Genomic DNA, 12,471 nt, shown 5'->3' with positions numbered 1-12,471 from the left:
GACTATCATAAGAAAAAAGGAAAAAATAAGGAAAGGAAAAAACCTGGAAAGGCAAGAACAGCAGAAGTAGAGAAATATGGAGAAGAAGGGGCCCTAGAAAGTTGAAGGGGAGCTGAGAGGGAGAAGGGTTCTGGTGAACAGAAGTGGGGCCAACAAAGGGGGAGGTATTTCAGACAGAGACTGATTCAGAGGAGAAGAACTGGGGGAGCGAGTGCAGGCACAGAAAGGGGGGTTTAGGGATGACGGAGCAGAGGGAGAAGCAGCACTGAGTCAGCCAGCTGTGGGGAGCAGGACAGAGTGTAACAGGAACAGCAGAGGGGATAGGGAACAGGGGACACAGGCGTGGGAAAGAAAGGAGAAATATATCAACAGATGTTCAAGGAAAAGCTAACATAGCTTCTGAGACAAGACACATCTTTTACCTGAGGAGCAGCCATGTGGTCCTGGTCCTGATGGGGTCTGGGCTGTTTCCTCAGGTGACAGTATGTTGAGGAGTCACAGAATGTGCCTTCAAAGGTGACCACACAGCCTGTTAATCAGCTCACCTCACACTCAGTCAGAAGGACCTGGAAATGAGGAAAAGTCCACCCCTCCTGTCCTGGGGAGAGTCAGGAACAATGAGCTCCCACATGGAGACCACACTGAGAATTGTCTAGGGCAGTGGTTCTCCACCTTCCTAATGCCGCGACCCTTTAATGCAGTTCCTCATGTTGTGGTGATCCCCAATCATAAAATTATTTTTGTTGCGACTTCATAACTGTAATTTTGCTCCTGTTATGAATCGTAATGTAAATATCTGTATTTTCTGATGGTTTTAGGACATCCCTGTGAAAGGGTCGTTCGACACCCAAAGGGGTCGCGACCCACAGGTTGAGAACCGCTGGGCTAGCGTCCGTCTTCATGTGTCTGTCCTTCCAAAGACTTCCACAAACTCCAACAGCAATGAGAGCACGTGCTGCTTGGCTCCACGCCCAAACTCAAAAACACCCCTTACCTCCCCTGAAAAAACCTGCCCTGGGACCTGTTGACATGGCATCTTTAACCAGTTCCCTCCTGCGGCCTGGGAGGCTCCCCAGAGCTGCTCTCAGTAGCCCTGGGCACAGACATCAGACCCAGCTCACCTGAGACCTGTGGGGAGTGAGAGGGGGTGAAGCAGGAAGTTGTACACCTGCAGGTTTCCTAAGCGGATCTCCTTCCTCTTGTCCCAGGAAATTACGGAGAATAGATCTTCATGGTAAAGCCTTTGGGGAAAGTTAGCTACTGAAATCTGCTCATCAAATGACTTCACGATGACTAGAGCGGCCCTGTGGGAACCACGTTCCACTTCAATCCAGTTCATCCTTCAATATTTTCAGAGAATGGAGCAGAGGGACTTAGTGGAACAGCTCCTTTGTGGCTCACAGACACTAAATCAACAGATCACATGAAGGGAAGGAAAGAGGTGCTGAACATTAGGCGAACTCAAAGAATTAGCTTCCATCTGTTAAGATCATTGACATCCTGCCCTATCCCATCTCACTCAATGGAGAGAGTGTAGGCCAGCAGAGTGAAGGGTCTCAGGTCCAATTATGGTCAAGGGCACATGCATGGGTTTTAGGCTTGATTCCAGATAGGTGGAGTGCAGGAGGCAGGTAATCAGTGATTCTCTCTTATCATTAAGGTTTCAATCTCTCTCTCCCTCTCCCTTCTCTCTCTGAAATCAATAAAAATATATATTAAAAAAAAAAGAGATCATTGACATCCTTAACAAGTGCACGCTGAGATCCCCTCATATTGCTAAGTGCCAATGGCTGTCCCCAGGTATGACAGACAGCAGGAAGGATGCAGAGCTCAGAATCTGAGCTACATACAATATATTTACAACCAAAAACAATTAGGGTTGTTTCTTTTTAATGTATTATCTCCAGGATTAAAGCTTTAAAAAGGTGGAGAAAACATTATACTAAGAGAAGAATTATAAGAGGTGAGTGTGGTAAGTCACCAATGCTGATTTCAGAAGTTAATGACCATTTACATGAATTAAATATCAGAGACAGAAAAACCAAATCCAAGGATCAGAAAAAAAGATTGATGGTTCTAATATTCTTTAATAAAGCACCACATAGGGGCAGACTCAGTCATTTCTTGTCCCAGGTCACCTCCTTCTTGCCATCCTGTGAAATGACAGGGACCCATCAGGAACATACCAGTCTCTCCCTCTGTGTGAATAAAGGTTGCAAATGGAAGCAAATAATTATACAATTTGCAAGCCTTATAAACTGGATATTTATAATTCTCATTCAAATCTGTTTAAACAATTTAGTTGTTAAAGTAAACATATAAAGCCACAAGCCAATATATCCCACTTAACCATCCACACCCCATCAGCTCACCCCTCACCCAGATCAGGGTCCCCTCCTCCCACTACCATGTATTTCTGTCCATGGGTCTGTCTCTGTCTCCCTGTTCCCTTTCTCTCCTCTGTGGTCCTTTCCTGTGTCCCCCCCTCCCTGCTCTTCCCCCCCTTTTCTCTGTCTGTCCCTACACCCGGACCATGAACCGCCGGAAACCCATTTCCCTTCCGGTGCTCTTTCTCCTGGTCTCTGACGGCTCCCATCTCCACACACGTCCGTCTGTCCCTCCCCACGCCCGTGTCCCCGCTGCTGCCCGTGACAGTCTGTCCTGCTCCCACAGCTGGGGACTCCGCGCTGCTCCCCTCTGCTCCCTCCTCCCTAAGCCCCCCTTTCCGTCCCTGCACTCGCTCCCCAACTCTTCTCCTCTGAACCAGAGTCTCCGTCAGAGGTGCCTCCTCCTGTGCGGCCCCCACTTCTGCTCACCAGGACCCTCTCCCCTCAGCTCCCCTCCTCTCTCTGGGCTCCCCTCCCCCTAGTTCCCCACTTCCCTCCTCCTCAGGCTGCTTTCCCGAGTTCCCCCCTCACTCCCACCATCGCCGTCCAGTCCCCCCACACCCCGATGGCCCCTCTGTGGACCCCTCACCGCCCTTCCTCCTCCCACGTGTCTGTCTCTCTCACTCCCCTCCTGACCCCCCAGCCCGGGTCCCCGCCCCCCGCAGTCACCGCCCCCACAAAGCCCTCCCTGCGGGCAGGTCACCTCTTCTGGGGACACCGCGTTCTTCCCCCTGAGCCCCTCCCCATGGACGCTGTGCTCCCTGGGCACTCAGACCCCTTATTAATGGGGGGCCTAGGAAGGCGGGGTGCAGACCCCCAGGCCGGGAGCCAGCCGGGCTCTGTGGGCGGAAAGCGCCGGGCGGGGAAGGGGCGCAAAGGGCGGGAACCCCCTGACCCAGACTCCCAGCCCCGCGGGGGGACCGGCGGCCCCGGGATGGTTTTCAGCAGGAAAACCACGCGGCAGGCGGGGCCCACAGCCACAGGCGGAGAGACCGCGGGCCGGGCCTCAGTTTCCCCCAAAGGAACGCGGCGCCTCCACTGCGCAGCCGTCCGGGACCGGACTCACCGCTGTGAGGGGCTCCGGGGCGGGGACCTCACCACGGACTTCAGCGCCCGCAGCGCCCTCAGCCTTCCCTGCGGGGAGGGGGGCGGAGAGCAGCGGCTTTAAAGCACAGACACCTCCTCAGGGAACCGCCACCTTCCCCTCCACAGCCGCTTCCGCGTCTGCCAGGAACTGCGCATGCGCCTCCCTGCGGGATGGGCGGGGCCAGCGCCTGAGCTGAGCGACTCCGCGGTGGGGGCGGGGCCTGTGCGGGGACAGAGGGAGGGAGGGCGGGGCGGGAGCGAGGGGGCAGCCCTGGGTCCCTCACCTCCTCCCACAGGGACCGCCCTTCCTGGTGGAGTTCCCCCGTCATTGTTGGGGTTTGGCTGGTGACGCGGCTGTGACAGGATCACCAGGGAGAGAAGAGACAGGAGCAGAGAGAGGGCGGGTATTTTACTTCTTTAAAGGGAGGAAAGGGCCAGGTGCCCTCTGATGGCACAAGGCTCCCCAGATAGAGGGGCTGTTCTTTATTGGGGTGCTAGCGAGTAAATGGCAGCTGTGGCAAAAGCATAAAGAGGGGAGGAGGAATCTGGAATTCACACAGAAGTTTCCAGATCCCAGAGGCTGTGCTGAGAGCTACTGGCTGGCCTGCCCTTCAGCTGCACATGTCCCAGGAGGTGTCTTTCCAGGATCTTCACAGCCGGTAACACATTCTCACAGGGAAGTTACAGAGAATTCAAAAGGCGGGCAGACTGGGTTTGAAACCAGAAACTTCTGCTGCTGATTTGCCTGGATCCTTAAACCCTCAGTGAGGAGGGGGAGGGGAAGGGCAGCCTGCTCTCTCAGCCCCTCCCTGTCCCCCCATCTGAATGGAGAGGCAGCTTGAGTTAGGGAAGCAGGTGGATGGGGTGTCAGAGACAGACCCAGATACCCATTCATGGTTAGGCACCTGATGAGATAAGGTCCCATCCATCACATTGGGGATAAGATTTTAATTTTACTATTTTTCAAGGAATAAAAATTTTCCGGTTTTAATTTGTGGTCTTTGAAGTCTTTGTGTTCTGGGAATGCATTTTTAAATGAATATTTTGACTTTAGTAGTCCCTATAACCCATTAATGGGACGTTGATATTAATGTAAAATGTCTCCGGTTACTTTTCCTTATATTTGGGAAACAAACCAATTTAAAAATCAACATTTAAAAGTTATCAGAATCATAACTATTAGCACTATACTTAGTCCCATCACCACTTTTAAGATTTTCATTATTTTCCAGTATTTCATGAATATAGGTATTCCTTTGAGGTTTATAAACCTTTATTTTCTTCAAAGATATGACCTGTTTAGAAACCTCTCATTTACAATAAATCAGACCAGAGGATTATGTTTAACCTATGTAAGTACTTAATTGCTTTAGGCCAATAAATTATCACCCCTTAGTATTGCCACCCAAAGTCAGAAAACACACCACATATAGTAATCAGATAAACACAAAGACAATCCATTGTAGTTTCTTTGGGGCCCAAAGGTAGAGATGAAATAACTTTTCCCAACCCTTTACTTTCATGCTGTTTCTTTTGATCTGAAGTGGGTGTCATGTAGACAGCATATGTAAAGGTCTTCTTTCCCTTTACATTGACCTACCCTGTGTCTTCTGGTTGAAGCAGTGAAACCATTTATATTGTAAGTGATTATTGATAGGTATAGTAGTTATTGGCATTTTCAAGTTAATTAATACAATCATAGGAGGGGACTTTAATGTCCCATTTGCATCAATGAATAGATCTCCCAGAGAAATAAATCAATGAGGAAAAAGTGGTCTTAAATGACACTTTAGACAAGATGGATTTTGTATGTTGACAGCTGTGATTTTCAACCGGGTGTCACACAGGCAAACTGGTGTGCGGCAAGAGTTTTTAAAACAGGCAACAGAGACTGTTTAGTCAACAGCAAAGACTACATTACCCATAGATGGTCGATAAAATAAGTGACAACAGCCAACACAGTAATAGCTGTGTCGTGTGTATGGATCAAAATCAGACTTTTTTTTTTTTTTTTTAGCAGACTGGCAAGTTATATATTTCGGTGGACCACTGAGTTTCAGTAATTAGTTCACGTGTGCCATGAAAAAAAAAAAAAGTTGAAATCACTGATTTAAAGTTTTTCACCCAAAGCAGAATAATATGCATTCTGGACAAAATGGAGACAGAACGCCCTCTAACCCAAGGGACAGTGTCTGCTCCATCTCTTTCCTAATGGCCACGTGAAAAAAAAATTTTATGTGAATTTTGTATCAATACACCTCCTTAACATTCCTTACTACTGTGCCAGAAAATGGAACTATTGTCTAGATGGGATTGAATTCTTTGAAAGATCTGGATCCCATAGTATGTCTTATAACAGAACAAATTCAAAAAGCCCCTGGTCCAGATCAGTCCCAGTCACAAAATATCAGAAGATACATATACATAAGAATGCTCCATGGGTGTGTCAGAAAGCAGAGTAGAAGAATATTGAACATCTTGTTTCTGTAATGAGTTTGTCAGTGATTTGGGTGGCCACATGCATAGGGACTGATGTTTACCACCTTGTACAAACTCAGCACTGGCCACTGGAGAATAAATGTGGGGCTTTCATTTTAATCTCTGCTTACCTGCTGTCCCTGGAACTTGCAGTGATGGCTTGGAAAACAGTGCGGGGACAGCTAATGCCAATGGACATACCTCTGTCCAGGCTGTAAATATACAAAATAACTTTGCATCCAAAATAGGAAAAGGTTTCAACTGCAAAGCTGCCATTGTCTCTGGGGTTCCTCTAGAAACAATGACCAACATGAGGCTACATTCAGGAAAGTGAGAATAGATTCTATCTCATCATTGATTATTTCTATCTCTCTCCCTCTCCCTTCTTCCATAAAACCAATATATATTGCCGAAACCGGTTTGGCTCAGTGGACAGAGCGTCGGCCTGCGGACTGAAAGGTCCCAGGTTCGATTCCGGTCAAGGGCATGTACCTCGGTTGCGGGCACATCCCCGGTAGGGGGTGTGCAGGAGGCAGTTGGTCGATGTTTCTCTATCATCGATGTTTCTAGCTCTCTATCCCTCTCCCTTCCTCTCTGTAAAAAATCAATAAAATATATTTAAAAAAACAAAAACAAAAAACTACATATATTAAAAAGTGAGAATAAAACCTGTTTAACAAGGGTTAATTCCATCCCAATAAAGAAGTTAACGGGATAACAATGAGAAATTATTAAGCTTTCCAATGAAAACCAGGACAAGAAAAATCATTCCAATTACTAAGTACACAGATGCCAATTTGTGGTATTCCAAAAATTCATATTCATATTAAAAAGTATACGTGTCAGCATGAAAACCCACATGGTGGGCTACCTACTTCATGGAAATAAAGCAAAATATTCGCCAAATTCTGATGTCAGTCATTGCTTTATAAATTCCAAACTACTGAGTGGAAGTTACAGGGGCTTGAAAGGCTGATGTGGGATAGGAAGCTTCACATGCTGTGGTCATAGCACTGCGAAAGGAATGACAGCCTAGGAGACAGTGAAAAATCAGAGTGGAACAGGAAATGGAAAATGAAAAGAACAGAATTTTTCTGAGTTCAGCCAGCAGTGCAGCCTGGGAAAGGTGTCCTCACTCCACATGCAGAGTTCAAGCCAATCTGCGTCCTGGGTACAACACTGTCACTGGTATTGCAATACTCCTCTTAATTAATGAAAACCTATTACACAGACAGCACTGTCCTGAGCGTAGTTCCGGTCACCTAAATGTGACAACCACAAAGTGAATGCCCTCCAAGTTTTCAGTTGAACACATTGGCACAGAAAAGAAAGTAACTTTGATGACATCATTTACAAAACTCAAGAACTATTTAAAAAGATTTATTCAATAGGATTATTCTCTAATAGAAGAAAATAGTGCGCCTTACAATGTACCCAATATTCCATGGGAAAGTGTACACAAGTGAAGTTCATGTAATATACAACAGCTCACAGATCTTTAAGGCAGAAAAAATCACCCCCATGATTTCACACATACACCAGGAATAAAACAGCACCATCAAGTGATATGGGAATAGAATCACATTAATATTTCCTTCTCAAAAGAATTCAAGTGATTTCAATAGAAATAACATTCTAAATAATTATACATATGGAAACATCAATTCTTTCCATATATTCAAGTGTACAAACATTACCTAACTACATTTAAAGGTTGGAATACTCTGTGTAATAAACCTTCTGATGTAGAGCAATACCTGAAATGCATTTTGGCTACTTATCTAGTCTGAATTCAGTGATACTTTAAAATTCATAATCAATTACATACTTGGATAAAGTTTTTACATCTTTAAAGTCACTTAAGGCATAAATTCCTTGGAGTTTTATAAACTGTATATTTTAAACAAAAGTCCTTCCTTCTATATCATGAATGTCTACCCAGTTACAATCCCTGATAAGACTGGGGATTAAGTCCAATTACAATTTCTCCCATTCTTCAGTTTTAAGGTTTCCCTCTAGAACGGTGGTTCTCAACCTTCCTAATGCCGCGACCCTTTAATACAGTTCCTCATGTTGTGGTGACCTCCAACCATAAAATTATTTTCGTTGCTACTTCATAACTGTAATTTTGCTACTGTTATGAATCGTAATGTTAATACCTGTATTTTCTGATGGTCTCAGGCGACCCCCGTGAAAGGGTCGTTTGACCCCCAAAGGGGTCGCAACCCACAGGTTGAAAACCTGCTCTAGAATAAATTCCAGCCCTGGTTTGGGTCAGTGGATAGAGTGTCGGCCTGTGGACTGAAAGGTCCCAGGTTCGATTCCGGTCAAGGGTATGTACCAGGGTTGCGGGCACATCCCCAATAGGAGGTGTGCAGGAGGCAGCTGATCAATGTTTCTCTCTCATTGATGTTTCTGTCTATCCCTCTCCCTTCCTGTCTGTAAAAAAAAATCAATATATTTTTTAAAAATTTAAAAAAAATTCCAATGTGAGCAATAAGCTACAGATGCTGATTAAAGACTTGAGGGCAATGTTTGCTTTTGTAATTTCTCCCCAGTATGAAGTCTGATGTCAGGTAAGGTTTGCTTACTGAGAAGCTTTGTGACGTTCTTTCTATCTGCTGGAACCCGATCCAGTAATAATGATCAGATGTTGTATGAGACATAAATGAGGATATGCACTATGACATATGCCTGATAATGTGTAAGACCTTATTTTATCATTCTCAATGTAGCTTCAAGCTTTGAAGCTTTAATCCTTAGATGAAAGCTTTGTTATTGCTGTTTCTCTTTAGAATGATTCCTAAAAAGTTGAGTAGGTTAGACCTCAGGTTAAAGGCTTTCTCACATTTTCTACTGTGTAAAGCTTTCCTCCACTATAAAGTCTCTTGATGTTCAGTAAATTGTGAACTGTGTATAAAGGCTCCAGCCCAAACTCTACATTTGTAAGGACTCTAGTATGACGTCTCTCAGGTACTGCAAGACATGAATGCCTTTTAAAGGCTTTTCTATGTTTTTCACATTCGTAAGACTTCTTGCCAATATCCATTCTGTGATGTTCAGTAAATTCTCACAGCTAGTAAAGGACTTAAGACACTCCTCACATCTGTAACTCTTCTCTCAAGTATGAACTCGGCTGTACAGTAAGGCAGGAATACTGATGAAAGGCTGTTATATTATCTACATTTATAAGGCTTCTCTCAAGTGTGAACTCTCTGATGCCTAGTAAGGCCTGAGGAGTTGACAAAGGCTTTGCCACATTCTCTACATTTATAAGGCTTTTCTCCTGTATGAATTCTCTGATGTGCAGTAAGATTTGAGGACCTGCTAAAGGCTTTCCCACATTCTCTACATTTATAAGGTTTCTCTCCAGTGTGAACTTTCTGATGATTAGTAAGGGTTGATAAGTGGCTAAAGGCTTTGCCACATTCTCTACATTTATAAGGTTTCTCTCCAGTGTGAACTTTCTGATGATTAGTAAGGGATGTGTACTGGCTAAAGGCTTTGCCACATTCTCTACATTTATAAGGCTTCTCTCCAGTGTGAACACGCTGATGACGATTAAGATATGAGGAGTAGCTAAAGTTTTTGCCACATACTTTACATTTATAAGGCTTCTCTCCAGAATGAACTCTCTGATGATAAGTAAGGTGTGAGAACCGGCTAAAGGCTTTGCCACATACTTTACATTTATAAGGCCTCTCTCCACAATGAACTCTCTGATGATAAGTAAGGTGAGAGAAACGGCTAAAGGCTTTGCCACATGCTATACATTTATAAACTTTATCTGCCGTATGAATTTTCTGATGGCGAGTAAGTTTTGAGAACTCACTGAAGGCTTTGCCACATTCTCTACATTTATAAGGCTTCTCTCCAGTATGTACTCTCTGATGTAGATTAAGGGAGGAGGAATATCTAAAGGCTTTGCCACATTCTCTACATTTATAAGGCTTCTCTCCAGTGTGAACTTTCTGATGACGATTAAGGGAGTAGGACTGGCTAAAGACTTTGCCACATGCTCTACATTTATAAGGTTTCTCGCCTGTATGAACTCTATGATGCGTAATAAGATTTGATCGCCACCTAAAGGCTTTGCCACATACTTTACATTTATAAGGCTTCTCTCCAGAATGAACTCTCTGATGATAGGTAAGGTGTGAGGACCGGCTAAAGGCGTTGCCACATTCTCTACATTGATAAGGCTTCTCTCCAGTATGAACCTTCTGATGATTAAGGAAAAAGGAATCGATAAAGGCTTTGCCATATTTGCTACATTTATAAGGCTTCTCTCCAGTATGAACTCTCTGATGCATAATAAGGTTTGAGGGCCAGCTAAAGGCTTTCCCACATTCTGAACATTTATAAGTTATTTCTTCCCTATGATTTCTATGATGTTGAGTATATCTTGAGGACTGACTAAAGCCTATTCCATTTTCCCTGAGTTTGAAAGGTTCTGCAATAGTATGAATTCTTCCCTTATGTACAATAAGAGATGAATGACATTTAAAGGCTTTGCCACATGCTTTACATTTGTAAGGCTTCTCTCCAGGATGAATTCTCTGATTTAGAGTACAACCTGAAGGCCAAATAGATGTTTTACCAGAATCTTTACATTGATAAGGTTTTTCTCCGTTGTGGATTTTTTTCTTTTTATTTAGATTGAATATTTGACTGAAGACGTTCCCACATGAATTCCATTTGTCAGCCTCCTCCCCAGGATGAATATTCTCTTGTTCGGTGTAATTTGAAGACTCTTGAAAAGATTGGTCACATTTACTCTCTTTGTGTGTCTTCTCCACAATAGGCATAACCTGACGTATATTGTGATTGAACATTTGGTCAAAGACTCTTCCACTTGTATAATGCTCCTCTGCAAGCTCACTTGTCCGATGATTAAGATGTGACTCTTGCTTAAACTTTTTCCAATGTTGAATCCATTGATAACTGCTATCTCCATTATGTGTACTCTGATGATAATGGGAGATAGAAAGGCCTTTAGCCACAGTTATAATTTCATTAAACATGTACACTTGTTCTGTAAGTACCATTTTGTGATACTCATTAAATCAAGATAGTTGTATAAAAAAAAGCTTTCCTAATATATTAAAATTATAGATAAAATTAAGCACAAAACATTGTCAGGATGAATCCTTGTTTCAAAGATTGCCAGGGAAGGACCGCAGCCAGGGAGGTACCATTGATAGATCAGTGTGTTTCTCCAGGGCGTGTCCAGCCCTCTCACCCAGTCCCAATCGGCCGAACCCCAGTAGGAACCTAATGTACTGGTCAGAGCATCTGCCCCTGGTGGTTAGTGCGTGTCAGAGTGACTGGTTGAAGGGTCAACCAAATGGTCAACCGATTGGTCGAACACTATTTCAGATTAGTTCTGTTTATATTAATATCATCTGTTCTCCTCACACTCCTCCTCAAATTCTAAGGTTTTCATTAAGTGTACATTGTCAAAGGGACACCATTTATATCTTACCAGTATTATTTCAGGGAATAAATCTTGTATTCCAGGCTTTGGCATAAAGGCATGATTACCTTTAGGTAGTAGAGCTGAAAGAAAACAAATATTTAGGTTTTGACAATCAGGTGAGAGTGTACTTTGAACTTACCAGCAAGAATTGACCAAATGACATTTTGGAGTACTCCAAGAGCAAGTGCAGAATTCAAACAAAGCACAAGACAGGTACAATGAAGAAAACTAACATGAAAGAGGAACAAAGAGTTGCTTACATTTACCAATGGTACCTGCTCAAACCCCTTGGAACACAATGGCAATATTACAAAAACACTACTAATTCCCAGTTTCTTTGCTGAAGAGAGAGATGAGGGAAGTGCGTGTTAAATGATCTCCCTGTTTTGAAGCATCTTGAATAACAAGTGTCTGTTGTGCATGACAGAGAGTAGAAAAGAACGGCGGTACAGGGTGAGTGCCCTGTAGCGGCTGCTACTAAGAAACAATGAGAAATTGTTTGAGCACCACAAAGACTGCGGTTCTGAAGATGTATGTGAAGCCTGAAAAGACACCGTGGGCCTGAGAAAGAAACAGAGAACATTTCAACTGGGAAATTAAACAGAGAACCTAGACAAGAATACAGATCCTGAAAGAATTTCTTCCACAGATGGTTATTATTTGTTTCCTCCTATAGAAAGCATGTTCAAAAGCCCACTACTTTACAATTCTGGAATCTCAACAAAAATATCATGTCATTCAAAAAAGTGTACCATCAGGAAAACAAAATAAATGTAATCAAACTGGCACTACATTAATAGAAATATATTAATTACCTGAAAAAGAATTGAACTAAATACCTTAAAGCCCAAAAGACAAAAAGACAATTAAATAATATCACCAAAATATTACATAACCAAAGTGAAAATAGAATGAGAAAGTATTTTGTATTTTATAAACATCACATTAAAGGGACAATTGAAAACTAATACCAGAATTAAAAAATACAGTAGAATCATTAGTGAAAGATATGTTCAACTTAAAAGATCAAAAATTTGTCTG

At 43.4% G+C, this 12,471-nt stretch overlaps 2 protein-coding genes and 1 pseudogene across 2 annotated transcripts in view; all 3 read right to left on the bottom strand.

The window, feature by feature from the left end:
- LOC103304625 (zinc finger protein 91-like) overlaps positions 1-12,471 on the bottom strand; it is a 58,417-nt gene that overhangs the window by 32,686 nt on the left and 13,260 nt on the right. The window contains exon 4 of the mRNA XM_054710544.1: positions 546-566. The gene's annotated coding sequence lies outside the window, so the exon portion shown is untranslated. The remainder of the gene's footprint in view (positions 1-545; positions 567-12,471) is intronic.
- Positions 1-12,471, bottom strand: part of LOC129147645 (zinc finger protein 28-like) — a 52,169-nt gene that overhangs the window by 26,483 nt on the left and 13,215 nt on the right. Inside the window, exon 3 of the mRNA XM_054710572.1 lies at positions 423-566. Coding sequence (XP_054566547.1) covers positions 423-437 — 15 coding nt within the window. The 5' untranslated portion in view covers positions 438-566. The remainder of the gene's footprint in view (positions 1-422; positions 567-12,471) is intronic.
- The window catches only part of LOC114229703 (zinc finger protein 91-like), a 31,260-nt pseudogene that overhangs the window by 8,129 nt on the left and 10,660 nt on the right, over positions 1-12,471 (bottom strand).

The sequence above is a fragment of the Eptesicus fuscus genome, chromosome 21, assembly GCF_027574615.1.
Source record: "Eptesicus fuscus isolate TK198812 chromosome 21, DD_ASM_mEF_20220401, whole genome shotgun sequence".
NCBI classification, from domain to species: domain Eukaryota; kingdom Metazoa; phylum Chordata; class Mammalia; order Chiroptera; family Vespertilionidae; genus Eptesicus; species Eptesicus fuscus.
Note: the sequence above shows the minus strand (reverse complement) of the source record. Positions and strands in the feature narration are given on the sequence as shown.